This window comes from Talpa occidentalis, unplaced genomic scaffold (genome assembly GCF_014898055.3).
Source record: "Talpa occidentalis isolate TD23 unplaced genomic scaffold, MPIMG_talOcc4v2.1 talOcc4.5, whole genome shotgun sequence".
NCBI classification, from domain to species: Eukaryota; Metazoa; Chordata; class Mammalia; order Eulipotyphla; family Talpidae; genus Talpa; species Talpa occidentalis.
In genome coordinates, this window is record NW_023604861.1 from 97,124,967 (window position 1) to 97,152,505 (window position 27,539).

The 27,539-nt window shown below is 42.0% G+C and overlaps 1 protein-coding gene and 1 long non-coding RNA gene across 2 annotated transcripts in view; one reads left to right on the forward strand and one right to left on the reverse strand.

Annotated features, from left to right (window-relative positions):
- The window catches only part of MERTK (MER proto-oncogene, tyrosine kinase), a 97,176-nt gene that overhangs the window by 49,284 nt on the left and 20,353 nt on the right, over nucleotides 1–27,539 (reverse strand). Inside the window, exons 2-5 of the mRNA XM_037527823.2 lie at nucleotides 23,507–23,927; nucleotides 15,525–15,625; nucleotides 13,166–13,339; nucleotides 492–578 (exon numbers count right to left, since the gene is read on the reverse strand). Of these exons, the coding sequence (XP_037383720.1) occupies nucleotides 492–578; nucleotides 13,166–13,339; nucleotides 15,525–15,625; nucleotides 23,507–23,927 (783 nt within the window). The remainder of the gene's footprint in view (nucleotides 1–491; nucleotides 579–13,165; nucleotides 13,340–15,524; nucleotides 15,626–23,506; nucleotides 23,928–27,539) is intronic.
- LOC119259199 (uncharacterized) overlaps nucleotides 3,974–27,539 on the forward strand; it is a 37,750-nt gene continuing 14,184 nt past the window's right edge. The window contains exon 1 of the long non-coding RNA XR_005128410.2: nucleotides 3,974–4,126. This is a non-coding gene — a long non-coding RNA (uncharacterized LOC119259199). The remainder of the gene's footprint in view (nucleotides 4,127–27,539) is intronic.

Genomic DNA, 27,539 nt, shown 5'->3' on the forward strand with positions numbered 1-27,539 from the left:
CTTTTGATCCCATAAAAGAATATCTCCACTAGCCCAGGGAACCTCCAAACTACATGCCTCCAAACACATGTAACATCTGTTACAGCCCACTTCAGAGAAACCAGTTGAGGGCGGTTACAAGGAGCGATGGGAGCATGGGACCTGGGAGGACAGTGTCTCTGACCTGCTCTTCCCTTTTGTGCCTCTTTTCTTCTCAGACCAAGTAGAACTAAACTAGATGATGTTGACCAAAGACACGTGCCAGGCACGTTGTGAGTGCCTTTATTTTCCTCATCTCATTTAACCTTCAAATATTGGTAGGTTCTGTAATTATCCTCATTTGACAGAGGGCAGAACTGAAGCCAAAAGAGGTTAAGTGTTACATCCAAGGTCGCAAAGGAAGTCAATGGGGGGGTTCAGGGCTGAAACCCAAGCAGCTGGCTGCTGAGCTCAGGCTGTGTCCCCCCATCAGCTCCCACAACACAAGCAAAGGACCTGGCTTTGCTACTCACCTTTGATGTTGATCTGCACGCCCTTGGACACGGTCAGCCCTTTGTCATTGTGGGCTTCACAGCTGAAGATCGCTGTCTCGGTCAGTCCTGGAATGGAAGGAGACCGTGAGCCAAGCCACAGAGAACCCTGCTGTTGTCTCACCCCTCTTTCATGCTGGATTTATGGCTTCAAGGCATAATGCAAAGTTAATTCTTAAAGTGTGCTGGTGTTTGGGAAACAAACCTAGTATTAAACCTTAGGTGTCAGGCATGAGACAACTATGGACCTAAATAGCTGCTGATTTTTCATACAAATCCTTGATTGACTGATTGATTGATTTATATGAGATTTTTTTTTTTTTTTGGTGAGATGTTAGGTAGTAAAGCAGTATCATTTGGATTCTTAAAGGGGATCGCTGGCCCCAATATCAAGAAAAGTAGTTTCTGAGGCTGAACCTAAGCCCCTGTTGTTTAGTGCCCCAGGATGTACTACGTCACGCACTACAGACATTTCAAAATACCAGAAATAGAAGGAAAAAAGTCACAGCTTAAATTTTCAGATAATATGTGATAATGAATCCACTTGGAATAGTAAAAATTAGGCAATTCACATATTATACAAATATAGGACATGATTATTGCTCAAAGAGACACTAGAAGTAAGTGAAGAAAAAAAGTATCATTTCAGAGGTTTGAAGAGTTCTTAAAAATAAAACAAATATATAGTTGATTCATTCATTTTGAATAGAAAGTAAGAGAATTAATCCAGATCTTGATTTATGATACCATTCTCCAAAAAAAGGAACCAGAGCACTTAAAGAAATAGCTGATTCTTAGATTAAGGTAGGGAACATAAACAATGAGCCTGGAGCAAAACACAACAGAAAAAGCATAACACACACACACACACACACACACAGTGACAGGGGCAAGGCAAAGAGACACAGGAGCAAACTGAAAGAGTTCCTAATGGCTGACACTGGAATAATTTGAGCAAGAAAATAAATGAAGTAGCATTGGATTATAACCCAAAATATAAATAACTATCCATGAGTCTATACCACTATAAATGATGAATAAATAAATGGGGGGGAATAGACAAATCTGCCCAGAATTCCAAATAAATTGCATGGATGCTCTGCCTTCAAGAAGATGGAACATAACTCTCAACTCAAGCACCATGTGCTGTGCCTAGTGACTTCTTTACAAATTGGACAGGACAGAAAGGGGGAAAAAGAAAAACCTTAGAGTGGAGAAACTGACAAACACTACCTCAGCCAGATGATCAAGGCCAAGGGATAAGTTATGTTGTCAGAATGTACCCATGATATGATGTGATAAAAGTGGCACTTTTTCTCTCCCTTCTTCCACCCAAAACCATATCACCCAAATCTAATCATGAGAAAAACATTAGACAGGTCCAGTGTGGGACATTCTGCAAAAAGCCTGATCAGTACTGAGTACTCCTCACTATTGCCAAGGTCATAATAACCAAGGAAAGTTTGAAAAATTGTCACAACCAGGAGAAACCTAAAGAAACATGAAAACTAAATCCAGGGTGAAATCCTGGCACTGTTAAAAGGGTATTAGGTAAACACTAAGGAAATGTGAATAAAGTATGAACTTTAATAAGATTTTTTCCTTTCATAATTTATTTTAGTTTAAAAATATATTTATTTATTTTTGTCTTTGTTCATTTTTGTACAATTTGATTTCTCCCTTTAGGTGTAATCCCCATAAGGTAAGTTGTTATTAATAGAGGAATGTGGGGGTGGGGTTTATGGGAATTCTCTGTACTATCTCCACAGTTTTTCTGTAAACCTAAAACTATTCTGAAATTTTAAAAAAGGTTATCTTTAAAAGGCACAGCCACATATCCCATCTAGTTGCAACTGGAAACGTCTGTACCCCTGGCACACATGAGCATCATCCGGTGCGCGGTTTCCATCACATACTGGACAAAGATAAAATTATTGAAAATACGCCCCTGTTTGCTTCTTGCCTGAAGAGTTTGTTATGTTTTCTTCACCCATCTATTTATGTAGGAAATTTTCCATCTGTTGCTTTTAAAATTCAGAACTTGGCATTAACAGAGTAGTTAAAGATTTGAAAAATTAGGAGGAGCCCGCTGCTACGTGAAGCCCAGCCAGGCATGAGCAAGGAAGCCTGAGTCATGTGGATGCCTCCTGGCAAATGCCACAAGGAGGTTGGGCCATGTGGCCAGAGGACGGTGTCTGCAAGATGTTCTAGAAAGAAACACAGTCTGATCCAAATTTTGTTAGTACTTCTCCTGAAGGACTGGATGTGCACAGAAAAAAGGCCATGCTGAAGGTGTTTTATACTTTTCCATTCAGATAGAAGTTTGTCTTGGTGTCTGAGTTTTTTATCTGAGGGAAAAAAAAAGCTGTACACCTGAGCCACAATTCTGCAGTGACCTGTATTACTCTCAAAGAATGTGACAGACACTTCAGGTATTTTAATCTTCCAAGAGGAGGAGAATTTCCATGAGACAGGAGGGAAATCCTAAATTGGACTGCTTGATTAAGACTGTTTTGATGAGCGCAACTGCTAAAAAGTGAGATGTCAGGAATAAGCCTTCACACATCTTGGTCACCTCCCTCGAGTGAAAGATAAAACTGCCACTAGTCTGTGTGATGACTTGGAAAACATTTATTTCACTCAAGGGGAGCATTTTTCTCAAACCCACTAGTCACAGCTATATGAGGGCACCTGTGAATACCTTATCTCATGGGTATTTATTTCTTAGCCTATCGCTCATTTTGAGGTTTGTAGCTGAGTATAATTTTTTCTTTTTGGTTTTGCTTTGTTGTTGTTTTTGCAATAATCTCTACAAAGAATGTAATTTCAGTGTTCTGCATATACTGATATTTTAAAATGAAACGCCTTTTTAAAGGGTCTTGAAGTGTGTAATATACACACTACAGGGTTGGGGACCTTCTCACCCACTGAAATAATTCCCCACCAGCAGTCAGATGTTTGTCATTAGGACTTTTCAACTTCCCCTGAAGCATTTTATCTTAATGGCATTGGTACCTGTGTTTGAAAGTCATTGACTTTCAAATATTGAAATATTGAAACTGGGGAAATTTTTTTCTTCTAGATTGATCATCCTTGCAATTATTATTAAGGAACAAATGATGAAAACACTATATATAATCTTTAAATATAAATTTTACTAGAGGGCAACTCCTTTGCTGGAGAAAATTTGGAATTTTCCATGTGATCGTCTGGAAATTTCTTAGCCTCAAGCCAGCACAAGCAAGTACAAGCAGCTGTTCTCAAAGGGAGATCTAGAGACTCCTGTGTATCCCAGAAACCATTTTAGGGGTGCTCAAAAGTAAAAACTATTCTTGTGATAATAATACGCTTTATTTGCCATTTCCACTCTCATGCTCTCAGGAATGAATGATGGAATTTTCCAGAGGTTGTGTTATGTATTATGATGTCACTAGCTCTATTAGCTATTGGAATATGGACCTGTATATTCTTCTGTTTTAAGTTTTCCATTTTGATTTCTAATTCAATAGATCTAACGCACATAAACCAAACTTACTTGGTTCTCAATAACTTTTAAAGGCTGTAAAGGGATCTTGAGACCAAAACATTTGAGAACTGATGCCCCAGAGAATCTCCAGGTAAGTCAGAGGGGTGTTTGTTTTCTTCTATGAAATGAGAGAGGAATGTGGAGTGGTGGGAAGCAGAAGGTAGAACAGAAGAATTGGTATAGTATCTGGCCTGGGGGCACATTGTTAGGCACTGATTTTAGTAAAGAACACATATACTGGACGAGGACCAAGACCCTGACCCCTCTTTTATAGTCAGGCCTGTGACATGGGTTTTCACACTCAGTTATAACTTCTAATTTTCCAGGTCATAAGCTCCCAAATGGGATGCCCATTACACTGAGCTCCATGAACTTGCAAAACATTGACTTGTATTTAGGAAAATCATTTTTGGCTCAATCAGAAGACAGAAAGAGTTGCTATACAATTTATATATTTAAGCAGATATTTACAGATAAAGATTGACTTCAGTTACTCTCAAAACTCTTGGGAAACTCTTGAGTACAAACTACAATCACATTTTAAATAATCCCAAGGGAAAAAGCTGACCTAGATATAAAAGAAGAGGATGGATTTATTTCATTGAAATCGGTTATCCAGATAGAGATACCAAAGTAAGACGGTTCGGGTCTACCCTTGCAAAGTCCTGCAAGGTTGATCAATGCTGAAAGTGAAACTGTTTATCATAGACATGATTTTAAGGGAAACAGGAAGTCATATTTCCTCTCTGTGTTCCTTTCAAAGTGCATACAAAGTCAGAAAAAACAATGTGTAGCAAATTCCCCAGCACAAGGCACTCACACCAATTCAGAATTGCTCCAAGTACTCGAACCACCTATTACAACAGTTTTCCCTATGGGCTGAGGTGGTTAATGCCCACAGGCCAAAGGGATGCCAGCAGAGACTAGTGGAAACCAGTACAAACCAAAGTTAATTTTCTCCAAAACTAGATGCGCTCTTAAGGTCAAATATAGCCTTCCATGCTTAATGTACTCAATTGCACTTTTTGGTTAATGGCACCAGTTTCTCAACTGGAGACTCAATTATAAACTGGGGTTGAATATAGCAATGGGACTGCACTAGTAAAGATTGTTCCCTCTAACTTTTCTGTTTTCCCTCTGGATAACTGATAGCCGTCTGACTAGAATAGATCTTGAAGTTTTATAGCCCAAACTCTTGTGGCTTTCCAGGGAGAAAATCATCTACCCCCTCAAAGTCTCCACCTACCACCCACTCTCTCCCAAGTGGCCCTGGCACCCGAGTCTCCGTGTCTCTCTGAGCCGCATGCTTTTTCCGTGGGCCAACCCCTTTACTCCATTACATCTTACTTAACTCCATTGTGATGCTTCATGCCCCTCTTGCTTGGTCTGCTGCCAAAAGACCTCTTTCAGAGAGAGCCTCTGATAAAAGATCTGAAAGATATTTTAAGGAACATTCGGTAACAGGATGTTCCCTTGAGGGAAGGACCTTCAGAAGCAACTTCTAGGAGCACAGTTAGACCAATTCTTTGAGTTTTGGATTAAACAATCTTATTCATTTTTTTTTTGTCCAGTGTCCGTCTTCCTACCCAAAGAGGCAACAAATAGAAGAATAGCCTATATAAATGAAGGAGCTTATTAACTTGGAACTCACTCTCTGTCCTGAGTTCATTCATTCACTCAACAAATATTTACTGAGTACTTACTATGTGCCAGACATTTTTCCAGGCTCTTGGAAATATATCCATGAAAAAAAACAAAAATCTTGTTTTACAGAATTCACATTCTCATGGAAGGAAGTAGACAAGAACAAATAACCTTAATTAATAAGTAAACTGCATGCTCTATCAGAAGCTGATTAGTACTAGGGAAAAAGCCAGAAGACGTGCAGATGGCCTAGGAAGGCCGGGGAAGTAGGCTGTAATTTTAAATATGGGGGTTAGAGATTGCTTCTTGAGATATGGGCTCAGGAAAGACTTGGGGTGAGGTACAGAGCCAAGTGGATGGGCTTTTGCTTTTCCCCCTGAATGGGTGGGAACTTGAAGAAGGTGGAGATGACCTAATTTGTGATTTATGGGGATTGCTCCAGCTGCCATCTAGAGACTAGTGCTTAAGCAAGTAGGTCCCGTAATCATTCCACATTTTTTCTTAATCTGCATAATTGGTACCAATAATGTCTATATTATTGTCTAGCTATATCACAACTTGTTATGAGGTTCAAAGTAATCTGTACCAAAATACTATGAGAAATATGAACTAAAATTTTTATTATTGGTACCATTTTTGTTATAATGAATATTAAAAAATATATCCAATTAACTAAAACAAAAACTAGCTTAGCTATTTTCTAAATGTAGATTTAAATATAAAATGAACACTTTTAATTTTATTTTTAATAATTATTTTATTTTTTTAATTTTAATTATTTTTCAATTTTTTACATCATTCTTCATTTTTATGCAATATTTTCTTCCCACCACCCCTTCAGGTATAGTCCCCATAGAGTTTCCTTCACCAATGCACCCGTGCACCATCACCTCAGTCCCCTATGCTCCTCTCTCCCTCCCTCTGATCCCTCTCCCTCCTCCTCCTCCCCTGCAGTATGTCTCTGATTTATAATTGTCTGTTTTTGCTTTGTTGTGTTTTGTACTGTTATTATTTTTTACACTGATGTCTTATTTGGTTCCCCTATATTCCTGCTATAAGTGAAGCCATACAATATTTCTCTTTTTCCTTCTGGCCTATAAAATGAGCACCTTTTAAAAATAAAACAAAGCTCAGCATAAGCCCAATACTTTTAATAGAAAGGTAGCTCAAAACAGACAATGTATTAATTGCATGTAAAAATAACACAAAAAAATTGTAACAGCACTTGAGTCATTCCTATAGGTTGCTTTGTACTGAGGGCTTTATAGTCACTACTTTCCTGGATCCTTATAAATGTCCTTTGAAGTATTATTATTCCAATCTATCCCTGTTATTATTCTTATTTTTATAAAGAAGTTGCCTGGGGGCACAAAATGGGGAAGTCTATATGTTAAAGCAAGTGATCTTAACCATTCCTTCATTAAACACCAAGCATCAATGCTTCTTGCAATTCTGCTTTTTGGATTGAAATTTGATTTTGCCCATGACAAAGTGCTTTATTTAAAAATAATTACAATAACTTGTCCTGAAATAATTTCCAGTTCACAAGTAGTTGCAGAAATAGTTTAGAGGTGGGGCCTCCCTGGTGGCGCAAGGGGTTAAGGCATAACCTGTGACGCTATCTGCAGCCACTGCAGCACAAGTTCGATCCCTGGCCAGGGAGGTGACCCACATGGTGCAGCAGACCTCTCCTGACTCACCCGCTGCTCCCCTCAGCAGTGTATTTCAGTCAGTCTGCCTGTTCTATTCCCCGCTCTGTCTCTGGTGAATCCTTACCCCCTGAAACTCTGGCCTGTACCCCGGTTCTCATATGCATAAATAAATACATCTTTAAAAAAAAAAAGAAAAAGAAATAGTTTAGAGGCCCTGGGCATCCTTCACCCAGCTTCCCCTAGTGATAAAATCTTATGTAATCACAACACAATGATCAATAATACAAGGAAAATGACTTAGGTATAAGGTACATAGGTACATATAACTGTAATATACATCGTATTCATATTTCACTAGGTTTTTTTTTTTCTTTCACTTTATTTTGAGATGGGGAGGAGTGTCAGTTCTATGAAATTTTTTTACAAATACAGATTTGTGGGGACAAACACAGAACTGTTCCATTACAAAAAGGAGCTCCCTCATGCTACTCTTTTTAGGAAAATCCTACCCTAAACCTAAGCCCTAACAAGGGCTCATCTGTTCACCATCATTATAATTTAGTCATTTTGAGAATGTCATATAAATGGAATCGTATAGCATGCAACCTTTGAGATTGGTTTTGTCGACTCAGAATAATGTCCTTAAAACAAATTACTTCTTTGCTCATGTCTATTAAAAGACATCTCTACGTCACAGAAGAAAAAAAAAAAAACACAAAAACTGGTATCAGGAGGGAAAAAGTGCATGACCTTCCTGTTTACTCAAAGCAGTCTCAACAATAAGGGCTTCTTTTGAATTACTGCTCTATTAACGTTTGTTCAGTGGTGGGATCAAAAAGTTACTTTGGGATTGTTAGGGGGAAATGATGTCCTGAGCTAATCCTACACAGGCTTTGTGGACCCCACCCCCACTCCCGGGGTTGCTCTACAACAGGATCAATGTCAAGATAAAATGGCATCTTTCTGCAAATGCTCCTGATGTTACATCAGCTTGTGATGTGCAGTTTGGGAACAGTTCCCCCAAAGGCATCTCAGGTCAGATTGACCTCAGTACTTAGCTCCCCAAACATAAAATTCCTGGGAGTGCTCAGGTGTCAGGGGGAATATAGTCTCCAGACCACAAGAAGTTACAGACTCCAGGAACTTTATGGGTGTCTTTTCAAAGTAACAACGTTATTAAGTTCTTTTAGAAAACAGAGGAGGTGGGAACACTTCCCAATCCTAATTGTTTAAAAGTTTATAAGTTTTTGATACCAAAAACTCACTACAAAAACAGAATTATAGACCAATATCTCTCATGAACATTGTATAATAAGGAATTTGGCTGACTTTTGTCCCTTTTGATTTCTTGAGAGACAGGAGTGGCTTTGTTGTGCTAAGGAGGTGACTCATGATAGGTCCCTAGATAACTTCAGGATGGGGACTGGTTACCAGAGTGATCAATCATCTCATTAGAGGTTGGGGCTTTGAGCCTTGGGATAGTAACCTGACCTCCTGACCTCTAGGGAGGGGACAGAAGCCTGGGGGTTGTACTCAAATTCATGGCCAATAATTCAGACAATGAAACCCCATTAAAAACCATGGACCCTGAATCTCAGTTGTTTCCTGTTCTGTGAGCACCAGGACAGTAACACACCCTAATTCCATGATAAGAGGGCATGGAAATGTGAGTATTCTTTGTAATACAATGTATTCCTAAGTAGAGCCTTTTCTTGAGTTCTATGAGTTATTCTCCCAAACTATGGAAGTGAAAGGGGGGACCTTCATATTTATAGCCCATCAGTAAAATGTGCATTTGACACAGGCCTCCTGCCCTTGATTTGTGGCTGGCCTCTGAAGTGAGAGTAGTATTGTGACAGATTTTGTCCTTTTAAGCTGTGAGATCTGCACTAACTGTGGGTAATTAGTACAGAATTGCGTTGTAATATCCTTGGTGAAATTCCAGACATATGGTGAAACAGAATAAGTATGAATGCAAAAATCATTAACTAAATATCAGTAAAGTGAATGCACTATCATGATGAACTAGAGTTTATTTCAGGATGCAAAATTGCTTTAGTATTGGAAAGTCAAGCCAATGTACTTTGCCATAGTAAGAGAATAATGGAGAAAAACCATATGATCATCTCAGAAAACAAACTGTCAAATTTTCAGCCAAGTGGGAAAACAAGAAGCTTCTTCAATCTGATGAAGGGCGTCTACAAAAAAACCTATGGTGATGGAAACAGACATATCCACTTGCACCACTTCTATTCAGGACTGTACTACAGTCCTAACCAGTGAAATAAGGAAAGGAACAGAGATAAAAGGATAACAATTGGAAAGGTTAAAAGCAAACTTTTCTCATTTGCAGGTGACATTATTGTCTACATAGAAAATCCAAGGAATCTATACCAACAACAAACACTCTTAGAACTAATAGGTGGATTTATTTATTTATTTTATACTTTTTTTTACATCATTTTTCATTTTTGCACAATGTTTGCATTTTCATCTTGGTTATAGTCCCCATACAATTCCCACCCCCCTTGTTTTGATCCTACTTTTTCCTCCCTACCCCCCCACCCCGTAGTGTGTCTGGTTTATAGTGGCTTGTTGATTTTGATTTTTACTTTATTATAATTAGGTTAATAGGTGGATTTAGCAAGGTTGTAGGATTATAAGATCAACATACAGAAATCCACTTATGTTCTATATAATAATAGTAAACAACTCGGAAGTAAAATTAAATATGCTACTTACCACCATCAAAGCATAAAATCTTTAAAAATAAGTTTAACAAGGGACATATCAACACCACTTTGAAAATTATGAAAAATTGCTAAGAGATTAAAATACATGGAGGGAATGTACCCATTGATTGGTCTCAATTCCATTAAAATAGACTTGCTCGCTAAATTGTTCTATAAATGAAACATAATTGCAAACAAAAGCATAGCAGACTTTTTGGTAAAATTTCCAAGCTATTCTAAGATTTAGATGGAAATAGGCAAAAAATCTGAATTGTGATCACCAAAACAGGATATATGTCAATAAGCACTTGAAAAGACACTACAAATCCTTTCTACATCCAATCTAAAAGCAGACCTGGGGGGAATGAAATGCAAATTAAAACCATTTCATACTATTTCAAATCCATTAAAATGCCTAAAATTCAAAAGCTTGACCATATAAATATTGGCAAGAATGTGGATGGAGCAACTGGAACTCTCACCCACTGTTGCTCAGAACGTAACATGGCAGGTATAGCCACTTTGGAGCACAGTTTGGTGGTTTCTTTAAAAGTTTAACATACATCTACCACTTAACTCAGCAATTCCTTTCCCAGCTTTTTATCCAAGATAAAATAAAAATATACAACCTTTAAAAAACCTGCACACAAAATATTCATAGGTAACTTACTCATAATAGCCAACAGCCATGAATAAATAACCCAAATGTTCACCAAACAAAGTGATCAACAAAATGTAGCACATTCATATAATAGAGTACTATCAGCAAAAAACATAACAAAACAAAAACAAGTTATGCACTACTGATACACTAAACAAAGATGAATCTTAAAAACATTGATTGAAAGAAGCATGACACAAAAGAATATATACTTTCTGCTTCCATTTATTTTAAGTTCAAAAACTGGCAAAACTAACCTAGGATGATGATGACAGAACAGGGTGATCTACGAGAGGTGGTGACTGGCAGAAAGAAGCATGAGGGAACTTCCTGAGGAGCCAACAATATTCTTTATCTTGATGAAAGTCGTGGTTACACAGTGTCTACATATATCAAAACTCATTGAGTTGTGCACTTAAGTTCTCTGCATTTAACTGTATGTCAGTTTTATTGCAGTGAAAAAAATCTTTATGAGACTTCAGAGCAACCATCCTAGAGAGGCTGCAGTGTATTTTTAAAATTGATTTTGAGAGAGAAGTCACTGATTATTGATTGACTCCTTGGAGAAACTCAAAGAAAAATCGGATGAAATCAGAGAAAACCAAAATATTCCTCCTAAAGTCAGGGGCCAGAAAAGTGATGTAGAGATAATTCCCAGTGGCATTCACTTGCTGATCCATTCTTGCCATAAATCTTTAGTGAGGACTGTGAGTCAGGCACTGCCTTGGCAGAGACAAAGTCCTTGTCTGTACTGAGTATATATTCTCTAAGAAGTCAGACAAGACTAAACAAATAAACAGGGTTATTACTGACCATGATGTGTGCGATGCAGGCAGTCTACATGAACATGTGACTTAAAGTCAATCAAGGAGTGGGGAGGACATAAAACAGTTAGGAATGACCAGGAAGGTCTCTGGGAAGAAGTGATATTATGTCATGGGACAAAGGACAGTTGGAAGAATACTACAGACAGACACCAAAGGGAGGAGTGCAAGGGTCTTGAGGTAGAAAGGAGGGCGATGTGTCTGAGGAAATGGCAGACAGCCAGTGTGAATGGTACTTAATACACAGGGAGGAGAGAGTAGAATGGGATTAGGATGGAGAGTTGGGCAAGAATCAGGGCATGCAGGGCCTATAAGCAGGGGAAGAAAGGACTCTTAGTGACGGTCAAAGACAAAAGGAGCCACTGAAGGGTTTCCAGCACGTAGGTGATAAGAGGAGGAAGGAGTAGCGAGGACAAGGTTGGAAGCTGCTGCAGCGAGACTGACAAGAGCTGCCAGTGACAGGCACCAGGGCACTGCAGCACAGAGGGAGAAAAGACGGATTTCAGATAGACTGCAGGAGCAGAACTGACAGAACTTGCTGATGCAATCAACATGAAAAAATGAGAAAAAGGAAGGGTCCATATTTACTAAGATGGGGAATTCTAGGGTGGAGCAAAACTAGGAGAAAAGCAAGAATTTCATTTTAAGATGCCTAAGTAGCCAGCAAATAGAAATGCCTCCGAGGTGATTGTATACATGAGCCTCAAACTCAGGAGAGAGGTGTGAGCTGGAGACACCAAGTTTGAGGTCATCTTCACACAGACAAGCTATGAAGCCCAGAGGTGCTCTCAGCAGGGGGAAGGGTGGGGAGTGGGTCTCAGAATAAAAATAAGTGAGTTCAAGGCTGAGCCTTATAGTAGCCCCACATCCAGAACTCCTATAACGGCAGAGAAGGAGAAATTAGGTGGGAAGAAAGCAGGGAAGACAGTATTCCTTGTGCTCTCAAAGCTTAGAACAGATGTTGACATACAGCAGTCCCTTGCAAACCATTTGCTGGATGCACGAAGAAAGGAAGGATTAGGGGGCGGGTGATCTTGCCAGATGTTTATTGCTAAAAATCACAAGGAGAGGAGCCAAAGAGGAGCCAATTGGCTTCAGCAGCCCAGGAAACTTCAATAGTGTTGTCTCTAAGTACACAGCCAGGGGAGGGTTGAAGAGGAGCCAGGCACTCCTACTGGGTTGGAATCAAGATGACCACTGGCTGGCCACGCAGCCACAATCCCACAATGACTCAGTCTTCCCACCACAGCCCTGTGACCAATGCATTTTCCTTACTGTCAAACCTCATTGAGGTCTTCACCTCAATGGTTCCCGAAGTTTAAGAGGAGTCAGCCCAGCAGGTCACAGCTGTAATGGGACTTGTGAGCGAGTTCCCATTGATGGGCCCCAGGATTTCTGGCTACTTGCCCAATTTGAACAGAGACCCCCCCCTGACTTCCACAGCCCAGCCTGTGACCTCTCACCTGAGAGTCCGACCTGGCATCCCTCTACCTGGCTCTAACCCCCACCACTACACCTGTGTTGTCATCCTCCTACACTCCCTGATGCTGGTGCCAACTTTGAATCCCTTTCTCTATTAGAAAGAAAACAATAAATCAGCACACAAATGAGACTCACCAGAAACAGTTAGAACAGAGGGAGATTTTTCAGGCTGTTCGTTGACACGACTGCTGTTCTGCACCCAGAAAATATTGACAGGTTCAGGCGGACCCACAGCCTGACAGGTGAGGTTAAAGGCTGTGTTTCTGGTGACATTCATGCTCTCAGGCTGCCTGGTAAAATGAGGAAGTCCTGCAGAGAAAGAGTTAAGTGAAAGAATGTTTCAGACCCACAAGCAAAGGTAAAGCCCTAAGTAGAATGGAAAGTGAACTGGAACTTGGTAGTAGGAAATTGCTTCGATACCACCTCGGGTCTGAAATGCTGTTCTCACCTCCTTAAAGCTGGGTAAGAAAGAAATCAGAGGCTTACTCTGACTTGTCTAGTTCCAGCTGGCTTTCTAGGACACTCTCTCAAAGGGGTGGTTTTATCAGAACTGGTTTTACCAGAAGGGAGGCCTGGCAGTTCTGAAATCAGGTATTGCTCAAACCCTTGGGATGTGTTGACAGGTTTTCTGTATTCCTCATCAAATAAACAGAGTAAAAACGATGCCACAGAATAGATCTGCCCTTTTATTGAGGACAGCCTGTTATGTGTGAGATTTGAGGTGGATGATAATGAATTTTAAAGTCTTGATACTTATGTAGGGCTTGAATATCTTCAAAGCACATTCTCATGAAAACAGTACAGGCATAGTAACATAGTTTCACAGTTACATTCCTAAAATCAGAGCCATAAGGAAGGGAACTTTCCAAATACCTCAGAGAACGTCAGTCAGTACTTATTTGGCGCATGTACCCAAATTTTAACAGGTCAACCTAATTGTCCTCTGTTATTTAAACTGCGTTCTTTTGGGATTGGAAACTCACACATCTGGTCCCAGCAGAATGATGTGGGAGTATTAAAATAGAATTCTTTTTTTCTGGGGCCTCCCCGGTGGCGCAGCGGTTGAGCGCTGGGTTGCGAAGCTGCCCGCAGCCTCTGCAGCGCCGGTTCAATCCCCGGCTGCTCCCCGGCCACCGGAGGAGGGTCCCACATGGCGCGCAGACCTCTCCTGCCGCCCGCTGCTCCCCTCAGCAGTGTACTTCAGTCCTTCTGCCTGCTCTGCTCCCCGCTCTGGCTCTGGTGAATTCTCTCACCCTCCCGCGCTTCTGACTGTGCCCAGTGCATGTATAAACAAAACAAACAAACAAATAATAAATAAATAAAACATGCCTCTATAAAAAAAAAAAAAAAAAAAAAAAAAAAAGAATTCTTTTTTTCTGTTTCAAAGTTTTGAATAATTCCATTTGAACCTAAAATATTCCCACATTTTTCTGGAATTCTGACAAGTAAAATGTCTCTCTAAATATTTTTTTATAGATTAGCAGTGAAAATAGGAACCCACCCCCATCCTCTGGCAATGCTGACAAACCCAGAGACCCTAGCTGTGCAAGCTGGAATGGGCCTAGAGCAAGCTCTGATGGAGACTCCTCTGAGGGGTCACCCTCCCTCAGGCCCTTCTCCCCAAGAAGTGTTAGTGGGTATCAGTATTTGTGGGTATCAGGTTCTGGTTTATAGATGAGGAATCTTTCAGTGGGATGTGCTTCTGGTTGAACTTCACTGAAAAGTTTATCGCTTGATTTCAAGTCTGAGATGAGAAAGTAGAAAAGAAATGACAGGGATGCAGGTGCCCCAGCTTGAGGTGAGAATAAAGTCCCCCCTCTTGGAAGCCTTTCTAGGCAAGCCCTGCCTTTGCAAACCCAGGTCCAGAGCATCATTTTCCAGACCTTGGTTCATCTGGCCTGGCTCCCCTGTACATTAGCTCATATTCCCCACTCATGTTCAAGTTCCTCAAGAACAGAAACTGCCGTCTCCTCACTGGAGGCCCCACTTCTCATCCCATTGAGCCTACCTCTCGTCACCTCATGGGCTTGCACAGAACCACACACCTGACCAACCCTAGGGCCGAAAAAGGCACCCCACACCGAGTTGCTGAGCCAGTGGAGGAAAACTGTACTGCCTCCCTGGTTTTACTGCTGAATAATAAGCTAATCGCCACCTGACCAAGTGAGTGCTACCTGGTGCCAGCTCTGAGAACTGCTTCCTAGAAAAAAGTCCAGCTTTTTTTTTTTTTTGGTAATTATAAGTAACCTGAGAACAAGGAAGTTCTTATGCCCAGAAGAGAGTTAATACTCTGAGAATTGAAATTATTTCATTACTACCTGAAGTCTAAAAAGAAAACTGCCTTGTAAACTTTCAGTGTTTATGGATTTGCAAAGTTTGCATACAGTTTAAGATGGGGATGCTGAAATCGAAAGTGTTATACACAAAGAAATTGATACAGGCTCCAAACAAACAGTCCAATGGTGCCCAGACACATTGTGGCCTATGGACTTACCTTGCACTTCGATGTAGATGGGATCAGATACAATTTCTTCATCGTTTATTTTCATCTTACAGATATATGACCCATTGTCTGAACGCTGCACGCTGGTTATGCTTCAGAGAAAACACAAAAAGATGTTTATAGTGACTACCTGCAAGGTCCTTACGTAGGAACAAAACATTCTTCAACTTCTTTGTCAGGCTGTAATTTTTAATCTTATATGTCAAGATAGCAAGGGCTTGGTATCCAGATATTTGGTTAAACATACCAGACGTTCTATGAAGGTATTTTTCAGAAGTGACTAACATTTGAACAGGCAGACTCTGAGTAAAGCATCTTACCCTCTAGAACATGGGTGGGCCTCGTCCAATTAGTTGCAGGCCTTCCAAGCAAAGGCTAAGATCCTCCAAGGAAGAGGAAATTCTGCCTCCAAACTACCTTGGAACTCAAGACTGCAACATCAACTCTTCCTTTGCACTCCAGCTGACAACCTCCAGATTTCAGATTTGCCAGCTCTCACAATCACATTCACCAATTCCTCAAAATAAATTCTCTCTTTCTCTACTCTTTATTTATAGATCAATATAGACATATCAATAATGGTTCTGTTTCTCTGAAGAACCCTGATGCATATGCTATCACTTGTCTTGATTTCTACAGTAGACTTTATTCCAGGGGACTCTCTATTGGGGTACTGTTCCCTCAAGGCATTTTGCAAATCTGTGGAGTTGTTTCAAGTGATCATAATAAACATCGCTTTTAGGGGTTGGGGCAACTATTTCACATCCCAAATGACCTTCTGAGCTTAGACCCCAATTCCATTTTACATACACACACAGTATATTTTGCCTGGTTTTAATTTCTTTTTTTTTTTTTTTAAGATTTTATTTATTTTTTTTTTGCAAGAACCGGGGTATAGGCCAGATGTGTGGGAGGGTGAGAGGATTCACCAGAGACAGTGGGGAACACAACAGGCAAACTGACTGAAATACACTGCTGAAGGGAGCAGCGGATGAGACAGGAGAGGTCTGCCACACCATGTGGGAATCTCCCTGGTCAGCCAGGAATCGAACCCGCGCTGCAGAGGCTGCAGACAGCTTCACAGTGTGGCGCTCAACCACCTGAGCCACCAGGGAGGCCCTGCCTGGTTTTAATTTCCATGGAATTCTCAGGACTGCAGCTACCATGAAAATGAACAGCCTGCTTGGCATTTCTTCATGACTCAGTGGGTCATTGACTGCACTGCTCCATTGGCAGCTGCCATATACAAAGGGGTACACCAGGGTGCAAGTCCCTGCACAACCTATTGTCTTTCCTGGTACAATCAGGCCCAGCATTTCCATGGTCACATTCACATGACTTTATTATAAATCTCCTTCTTTGATATTAAAAAGGTGGCCTTGGCTCTGAGAGGTTGAGAATTCTTCCTTGCGCCTGTCCGTCATGCCCAGGTGGGGCCTTGCAGGGAAGGGGTGAGAAGAGGGGCACTTTGAAATGCTCTCAGATGTTCTCCAACAGAGGATACCTTTATTGGTGCAAAGGCACTGGGTTTCCTATGCTCATCAGACACAGCAAAAGAGACCATAGCTAGAGGAAAATGAAGAGTGAAAAATGGAAGGCTCCACCTCCCTTCCTAGCACCTTGCTCCCCTGACACAACTAATTTGTCCCAAGGCATAATAGGCCCCTCTCTCAACCTGGAAAGGGCTGAGGTTTAAGTCTTCCTTGCCAGGAAGCTAACAAGGTCAGAAGGGGCCTGGCCTAGTGGTGTGCCCCCAGGCGATGGTAGCTCCTGGGGGGGGAGGGGGCGTTTAACACCGGTGGTTCACATGTAGGGTAGTGAGGGCCCCCAGGCCCAAAGAGTCATATTTCTTTTAGGTTGAACATATAGTTTTCAGAACAAACACTGAATATTTTAAATACAACTTCTCCCCAACAATACCAATTTTCAGATCCCTATTAGCCTGTGATAAACAGTAACTAAAGTATATATCAGGAACTGTATAGATCAGAACTAGGGTGTGTTGTTTGGGTTAATGTCACCTCCCTTATTGTTCCCAAGCCACAGCAAGTGCCTATCTGAGCTACATCCCATGAGTTGGAACATGCATTCCTTTATTCGCATTCCTGTGTAGGAATGGTATAATTGTGGAATGTACCTAAGAGGTAAATGGATGTTGGAGAGGGGAGGGCCCAGGGGCCAAGGAAAGGCCAGATACCTCTATCTTTAGGTCAGGAGTTAAAAGTCACAATGCTTGAGGTCACCAGGACAAGATGGAAAGAGACCTCGGAGAACAAATGTCTCCAAGTAGTTTTCCAAAAGATTAAACATGGGTCTGCCATGAAACCCCAAAATTCTACCTTTAGGAATAGACTCAAAGAATACAAAAACACTAATTTGAGAGGAAACTTGACTCCTATGTTTATTGCAGCACTATTTAAACAGCCAAGCTATGAAAACATCCTAAGGGCCTGAAAACAGATAAGTACATCAAGAAGATGGGGTATATATATATATATATATATATATATATATACACACACACACACACACACACACACAATGGAATACTACTCAGTGATCAAAAAAGATAAACTTGTGTCATTTGTGGCAACATAGATGGAGTTGGAAGGGATTACACTAAGTAAATAAACCAGAAGGAGAAAGATAAATATCAATGGTTTCACTTATATGTCTGACCAAAGGGTCAGAAAAAGTCAGACTTTTAAACCAACTCTTGAAAACTGATCATAGAACTGAGATATCCAGAGAGGGAGAGGAGAGGAAGAGAAGAGAACAGGGTGGGGAGAGAGCACAATGTATAATGTAGAGGACTATGGGTACTTTGTTGGGTTAGGTGCTATGTAACCACCCCTGAAGAGGGAGATCCTGTGCTTCCAAAATACTAACAATCATGTAAACCAATGGAACTTCAATTTTAAAAAAAGTCTCCATATAAGGGACTACCTAACTTTTCCCTATCTCCCTTTGCCATTGTAACAGGAAGGGGCTAAAGAACAAGGAACAGAAACACATGTCTAGGATGGTGCCCTGCCCATCTTGCCTCTAACTGGTGGTATTCAGGAACTCCTGAAAAATATGCACAGCTGACCTTCTTTGCAGTTCCAAGGAAAACCAAGGCTACTTTAGAGGCATTCTTTCTATATATTCCCCAACTTCACTGTAGAAGAGGCATCATTTTCTTGTAGCAAGGCCCAGGGATTCTGCAGAGTAGACGAGATCTGACAAGCTAAGGACAGAGCCTTTGAAGACCTGGCTCTGGCTCAAGGCCTGGACGCTGGCATGCTTGTTGTAGAAAAAAAAGTGAAGACCAGAGAGGGATGCACAGGCACAGGAGGGATGCCAAGATACAAAGCACACTGGGTGCTCAGCAGTGGTGCTGAGCAGTGGTCAGGCACAAATAACTGGTTAGCAGCACACCTTCGGCTGCAGTCAGACCACACAAAAAGTCCAGAGGTGCTTTAAACCGATCAGCAAGGAAATTGCAGACCATCAGATTTTAGGGAAGACTGAGTGAAACTTTAAAAATGAAGCAGAGCAAGGAAACTATGAAATTCAGGAAAATCAAAAAGGTATAAAGAAGCAAAATATAATTACAGTGTACTTTATGATTCCGCTGGAAATAGCATTTAGATAGTCACAGTGATGTGAACCTTAGGCACTGATTTAACCAAGTATGTAACACACCTAACATATCACACTTTTAACAAATCACACTTAACATATCACACACACTCTTTCACACACACAAACACACACACATGTGCGTGTCCCTCATATGGGATTAAATATCTCTGGAAAGATATCCAAGAAATGTGTAACCCCAGGTCCCTATTGGTAAGAGCTGGGTATTGGAAAGGGAGAGAGATTTTGCGCAGTTGGAATATTTTATTTTGTGCACCCTGCTTTAAAAAAGAAAAAAGGAATTAACAATCTCATTTTGGTCAAATACAAACATCTGAACCAGGGAGGATCAAAGAAACCATACCAATTCAGTCGTGGTGTCTAGATAGGAGTCCCCTGGACAGAGTTCACAGGCCAAAAGTTGCATAAGTCCATCCTCCCAGGGCGGCTTGGGTGGGGTTAGCCCCAGGTCAGCTACAAAGAGACACAGCATAGCTCTGGCCCTCAGGCCCATGACTACTGCACTGGTCTATTCAGAATGGTATGCGAGTATCCGTTAAGCACTAGAGTCTTCTTAAAAGAAATAAAAAAAGAATAGTATTGGACAATTCTGCTTACGAGTGATCGAATCCATAAAAACAAGAAGTAGAGATTAACAAGGACTGGTTGTAAAGAGGAATGGGAAGTTAATGTTTAATGGGTATAGGTTCAGTATGGGGTGATGAGAAAGTCCTGCAGATGGCAGGTGGTGATGGCTACACAGCAATATGAATGTAGTTAATGCCACTAAACTGTAGATTCAAAAAGGGCTAAAATGGTAAACTTTAAGTTATATATTTTGTACCACACAAAAAAAAGGGATGTTAAAAAGTTCTTTAAAGAAATACAGAGACCCTTGGGCCTCCCCTGGTAGCGCAGCGGTTGAGTGCCGGGCTGCGAAGCTTACCCGCAGCCTCTGCAGCGCTGGTTCGATCCCCGGCCACCAGCGAGGGTCCCACATGGCGCGCAGACCTCTCCTGCTGCGCCCACTGCTAACCTCAGCAGTGTACCTCGGTCCTTCTGCCTGTTCTGCTCCCCGCTCTGGCTCTGGTGAATTCTCTCACAATCCTGCGCTTCTGACTGTACCCAGTGCTTGTATAAATAAATAAATAAATCTTTTTTAAAAAAAAAAGAAAGAAAGAAATACAAAGACCCACTGGTAAGTGTCCTGCCACAGTTATGTTGTCATTTTTAGAGTCAGTGGGTTTGGAGTGCGGGGTCCGTGGGTTCACTCTGGGAAAGGATTCACCAGAGCTCCCGTTTCAACGACATGCGGCGAGTTTTCCCAGGAGAGTTTCTCCACGAGACAGAGACATTAGTCATATTTAAAGAGCAGGTTATTAGAGAAAGGGACAGAAGAATAAAGGACACTTGCATAGACACCAGCAGGCAGGAAGAGCTGCCCTGAAAGGGACAGGTTTGCTGAGAGAGGCATGATTGGTTGCAGGCGGGCGGCCTTGAGGAGAGCTGCCTCCATTGAGGGAGCTCAGTGAGGAGAAGTCCCGGCATGGTACAGGTCACAGGCAGGCAGGGAGGCTGCTGCCCTGCAGAGGGAGAGAGTTGGTGAAAGGAAGCACTTGCATAGTCACAGGTGGGCAGTGGGAGTGCTGCCCCAAGCCAGTGCAGATACTGCACTGATAGAGTCCTTTTCTCTTTGGGAGGGGCTCATTCCTCCGTGGAGTGGCCTGTTTTGTCGCTGATTTTGGATAACTAGGCAAAACTAGAAAGGGACCAGAGATTCCAGAATGGGTCCAATCTCCATATCTTTACCCTCAGGCCTGTGCTCCACTCCCTACAGCAGCCTGCTCCTGCTTGGGTCTTATGCCTTGTGATAAGGCACTGGTGCCTAAGGGTCCTGACCTCTACAGCTGGGCTAATGGTCAAGTTACTTGCCTCTATCCCCACCTCCTTGTGTGAGTCAGGTTCTGGTCTTGGGGCACCTCCTTTCCAGTCTTTCTATTCTTGTCCTCCATCAGTAACTGGTGCGATGGGACACCATGGATAACAGATAGCTGGAATGCAGGGGGCTTTATGTAAACTCTGAGCTGAAAGGAAGTCTTTGATCTGTGAAACAAGTCAGAGTATCAAGGATCGGCTGGGAATTATAATTTTTCCAGCTGATGCCTTGGCTAAAGAAATGCTGTCCTTGTTTTCTAGATATTTGGCTAATTTCTCAGGTCTGGGTCTACTTTTGGGGTCACCAAAAGCTGCAGGATAATGAACAAACCATACACATCAGGCAGAGGCACACAGGGCAGGCTATGGGCCAGGGGCTCAGCACACAGCACCTACAGACCCTACAAACACAAGCATCTCACCTGAATGGAGGGTGGGGGAGTGCCTTAAAGGGTACAGCATTTTGGGGACCCAAACTAACCACTTAACATATTTATAAAGAAGATCTACTAAGAAAGTAAAGTCCTGCCAGCTGCTGGGCCCTGTGCCAGCATTTAAAGAGCCCTGGGAATCCCTAGACTAAACAGAAAGCAAACAATGAGCACTTTGCTTTCACCACAAATCACCCAATAACTAAGTCTGCACAGCCTTCCAGCCTACACGAGAGTCAGCTTTTGATAGTGGGGGAGAATAAGTCTCCCTCGTCTTCCTGCAATGTTTTCCTTGACAAGGGGGCATTTCCAGCTGAGCTGAGCTCTCTATACTCTATACCAGGCTTTAGAGGTAAGCATGTCCCACAATTATACTCTCCTTTAGACTCCAGGAAAAGGTCTTGATCAAAGGCTCAGAGAAATGGATGTGCTATCCTTTTGAACTGATATCAGGTACAGATGAGACAGGTGACTGGTTGGAGTGACAAGGATGTCCAAGTCCAGTGACTTAAGTCCTACCCAGGAGGTGTTGCAGCTATCAGGAGGTACAGCCTGAGCCGTAACACCCAGAACTAGGGTGAGAGTGGAGAGGACAAGGCGTGGGGGTGGGGGAGGGTAAATGATGGTATACATTTTCAATATTAATCACCAAACTATCAATTAGGAGTACTCCAACCCACTAGCAGGCACTGAATGTTTTCTACACCTCTTAATGAAAGATGGCTTGTCTCCATCAATGATTTGTTAATCCAAGCCATCCAAGCGAGAGAGGAAAGAAATGTGAATTATTAGCCCAGAATGGACCCAAAAGGGTCCAGTTCAAAAGATTGGAAGTGTGATATTAGTTTTCTTCTTCTGTACATGCCCCAAGCTTTGGCATTTTGAAAATAAATTTTAATGTTTTCCTTATAATTTCATTTGCCTTCTCCTATATTTGTTTCTCTTTTACAATAGCACATTATTAGCATATTGCAAACATTAAAATATTTTGTGGATTTTTAATAATATAAGGAAATGTTCATAATATAATGTAAGTGAAACAAGATATGCAATCACTTGGGGTCTACAATACTCTGAAAGGCGATGGCTCAGTATAGGGCACAGGAACCATCCCAGATCTATGTTCTGGTTTGAATCCTCTGTCACTCCCCTAACTCATTCTGCTTGGCCTCACCAAAACAAAGGCGAATACAGCGACAGTGACCCAAATGAATGAAGGTGTGTATCATTTCCCCTGACTTTAGATTCTGTTTCCCAACCCCAGTTTGCCGGAGGGCTTTATTTGCACCACCATTTATAGCAGCAGGGAGTACTGGAGTGGGGAGAGACATAGGGAGGGTAGAGGGCTACTTTGTTTTAAAAGTGCCACACCTGGGCCTCCCTGGTGGTGCAGGCAGTTGAGCACCACGCTATGAAGCTGTCTGCAGCCTCTGCAGCACCGGTTCAATCCCGGCCAGCCGGCTAGGGTCCCACATGGCATGGCAGACCTCTCCTGTTTCACCCGCTGCTCCCCTCAGAAGTGTATTTCATCAGTCTGCCTGCTCTGCTCCCCACTCTGTCTCTGGTGAATCCTCTCACCCTCCTGCACATCTGGTCTGTACCCTGGTTCTTGTATAAATAAATAAATAAATAAATCTTTAAAAAATAAAAAAATAAAATAAAAAAATAAAATAAAAGTGCCACACCCAACAGGTTAGTGAGGTGTCTCTTGGACCTGATAATAAACACTGCTCACTGGGAAAGGAGGACTTGACAGGTGAGGTGGAAAGTGCCCCCCCCCTGCCAGAACCCAAGGCTTGTGAGAACCAACAGTCCCAGCGGAGCCAAGATCCATTGAAAAACAGTCACCAATACAGACTGTCAGCTATTAATCTACACCTTGTATGGACTAATACTGCTAACACAGAAAACAAAAGCAGCTTTTTATTTTCAAGGCTTTGGCTTTTGAGTTAGCAATAGCATAACAGGAGAAAGAACACATACCTGAAGGAAGCGATGACTGTGGTAACTTCAATGTCTGTATAAAACTGAGTAACTGCGTGATGCGCCCCAAGTAATTCCTTCCCATCTTTCCACCAAGAAATAACTGCGATGTCCTGGTACATATTAGGGATATTGATCGAGCAATTAAACTTGACATCTTTATGTTCAGAAAGTATTATATGGCCAACCGTGTGATTAAACGCGAGAGGCGGGAGAAGTTTTGACCCTGGAGAGGTTGGCCTGGGGAGGGCTACATTTCTTGGATATGGTCCTCCGGGCTGAGCTGGTGAGGTCAGCAAGTCAGCCTGGTACCCACGGGTGTGAAGAGAGGGAAATAGTGCGTGGTCAGCTTGCTGGCTTCTTGGGAGAGGCCCTGGAGATGGTAGGTTGGGCTTGGTTTCTTCTTTCACCTCAGCGATAGCTGCAAAAGAGAACATCTGATGTTTATAAAGCCTTTTTAAATAATGGAGTTTTCCAAGTAGGTTCCCAATGTATTAGGCCGTGGAAAAAGAAAATCAGGTCATCCCCAGTGTCCTCAGATAATGTGAGCAAAATTTATTTCACACACATGTCTGGACATATATTCTCATTCACAAGTTCATTCAGGGCCTCCCCTGGTGGCGCAGCGGTTGAGCGCTGGGCTGTGAAGCTGCCCGCAGCCTCTGCAGCACTGGTTCGATCCCCGGCTACTGCCCGGCCACCGGAGGAGGGTCCCACATGGCGCAGACCTTTCCTGCCGCCCGCTGCTCCCCTCAGCAGTGTACTTCGGTCCTTCTGCCTGTTCTGTTCCCTGCTCTGGCTCTGGTGAATTCTCTCACCCTCCCGTGCTTCTGACTGTACCCAGTGCTTGTATAAATAAATAAATAAACCTTAAAAAAAAAAAAAAAGTTCATTCATTTGTTCATATACCACCTTCTAAAGGGTACTTAAGAAATGTAATTAACAAAATCAAAATTTTTTGTTTCAATTGTGGCTCATTCCAAGTTCTTTACACCCAATTCAACAACATAGTAGGGAGGTGATGGTGCCTGAGGTCACATTTCTCACTATCAACTCAGTCAGAAGACTATGCATGGCTGCTACAGCCATGCATTACTTGTCCCAGTCAGTGACAGACCACATATACAATGGTCGCCCTGTAACCCCACCATCTAGTCTAGGTGTGTAGTAGGCTCTCCCCATCTAGGTTAGTGCACATAACCACAAAGATGTTTGCAAAAAGACAAAATTCCCTAATGGCATATTTCTCAGATGGTATCCCTGTTATTGAGCAATGCATGACTGTTTATTTTCAAAGGCTACTATTAGTCAGAAAGAGACACATTTATAATTCTTGTGCCTCAAATGTCCCACCCCTAGGTGTTGGAGTAATAAAATCAACACGTGCTTAGGTCACCAAATGTAGAATGATTTGGAACTTCCAGCAAAATTCTTGCCTGCTGAAAAGGACCTGGAGTGGTTTTGATTTCATTGGGCTCACAGTATTTCCAAAAATATAGTTGTGCTTTTAGCTTTCTCAATGACCTTTTAAGAACATACATTCTATGCTGGTTGTTATTTATTCAAACACATTAACCATGAGTGGTGAGACAGGCAAGCGAGAGAGATACTGGCCTGGTATTTTGTGGGTTAGTGACTGGGGGTAGACAAAGGCACCCTGTCTCTGCTCAAGGGCCTCCTACCATGCTCAGGATGTCACAACCACCAGGGACGCTGAGTGTGTGTGTGTTTGCAGGGAGGAGGTTGGTCTCTTTTTAGGGTTGTACCAGATTTATCAAACAGAACATCCAGTTAAACTTGAATTTCAGATAAACAACAAATTATTTCTGCTATTAACATTCAGTAAGTACTTATCTAGAAACAGGATGGAGGGTCTGAGAAGTTATTCCTCTGGCTTCCTCCCTGCCAAGTCACTCTGGACTACACACAGCCCTCAACTGAAGGCCACAGCTCTGACAAGAGTTCTCTTTGAGCTTCTGCACAGCAAAAGAGACAATAACAAAAACAAAGAGAAACCCCACCAACTGGAAGAACATTTTTGCACACAACACTAATGATAAAGGACTGATCACAAAAATCTGCAAAGAGCTGATGAGACTCAACAACAACAAAGAAAATAATCCAGTCAAAAAATGGGCAGAAGAGCTAAAAAGAAACATCTCTGAAGAGGAAATGCAAATGGCCAACAGGCATATGAAAAAATGTTCAACATCACTTGTAATCAGGGAAATGCAAATCAAAACTACAATGAGATACCATCTTACACCAGTGAGAATGGCACATATTAAAAAAACTAGCAACAACAAATGTTGGCGAGGATGTGGAGAAAAAGGAACTCTTCTGCACTGTTGGTGGGAGTGCAAACTGGTCCAACCACTGTGGAGAGCTGTGTGGAGATTTCTGGACCTACTAAACATAGAGCTTCCATATGATCCAGCAATTCCACTCCTAGGTATTTACCCAAAGGACACAGAAACATCCATTCCAAAGAGCACCTGCACCCCTATGTTTATAGCAGCACTGTTTACAATAGCTAAGCTTTGGAAACAGCCCAAATGCCCAAAAATAGATGACTGGATCAAGAAGATGTGGTACATATATACCATGGAATATTACTCAGCATTCAAAAAAGATAAACACATGCAATTTGCAGCAACATGGATGGCGCTGGAAGGGATCATGCTCAGCGAAATAAGCCAGAAAGAAAAAGAAAAATACCGGATGGTCTCACTCATAGCAGGAATCTAGAAAACTTAAATAAGGGACCAGGAAAATGAATAACTATAAGAAAGTGAAAATCAAAATCAACAAAAAACTATGAACCAGAGACACTTTTTGGGGGATGGGGGGCGGGAGGGGAGGGATTGGGGTCAGAATGGGGGGTTGCAATTGTATGGGGAATATAAAAATAAAATTTATTATTTAAAAAAAAAAAAGAGTCCTCTTTGCACAACTCTCACCTCCATACCAACTCGACTCTCATGGCTGCTACATTGGGGAGTTATCTCCAGGGTGAATGCCAGCCAAGAGATTTCACTATAAGAAATCAGGGAAAGGGCTTCCCTGGTGGCACAAGGGGTTAAGCACTGCACTATGAAGCAATCCGCAGCCTCTGCAGCACGAGTTCGATCCCCGGCCGGTCAGGGAGAAACCCACATGGCGAGGCAGACCTCTCCTGTCTTGCCTGCTGCTCCCCTCAGCAGTGTATTTCACTCAGTCTGCCTGTTCTGTTCCCCACTCTGTCTCTGGTGGATCCTCTCACCCCCTCATCTCTGGTCTGTACCCAGCTCTTGTATGCATAAATAAATAAATCTTAAAAAAAAAAAAAAAAAAGAAATCAGGGAAGGCTCACTGCTTGTCCTTAGCCTGAGGTCTTAGCGGGTGTGGGAGTGCGGGAGCCTTCTGCATGCTTTGGGGGAGGGCTGGCCTTGCACCCAGTCATCCAGACAGATGAGGGTACAGCGATGGGAGTGTTCATTCTTTCCAGGGAGTCCAGGTCAGGCTGACCTTACAGAAGAGGAGTTCTCCCCCGTCAACCCCCACATCAGGAAAACCTAATGCACAATTGTGGGGGAGGCAAAGCTCAGTGCCTGGGTCTCATCCAGCTCCCCATCTTCCTCTGATTTCAGGATACATAATATAGTAATGATGCCTGGGCTGTTTATCTTATGCCAGCAGAGACCCTGAAGAAGAGTCTTTTTCTTAGGCTTCAAAGCACTTAGATTTCACCTTTGCCTCTTACATGGGCAAACTGAACTCTGTTCAGTCCTTCCTACTCATCCAGCTCCGCGGGTCTGGGTAGTCAGAGGTTTTGTTCAAATAACTATTTTTTTCTTTAAATGTATGTCCCTCTCATAGAAGGTAAAAAGTGGAGTGAGAATAGGAAATATTTTCTTTGGTTTGTTTAATGTACTAAAAACATTTAGATTTTCTAATTATGAAGACGGCGTAAGTTTGCTGTGAGAAATTCAAAATTTTATAGACGCACAAAAAGCATAACATGGACACCTGTCTTGTAGTCCCAACCCTGCTA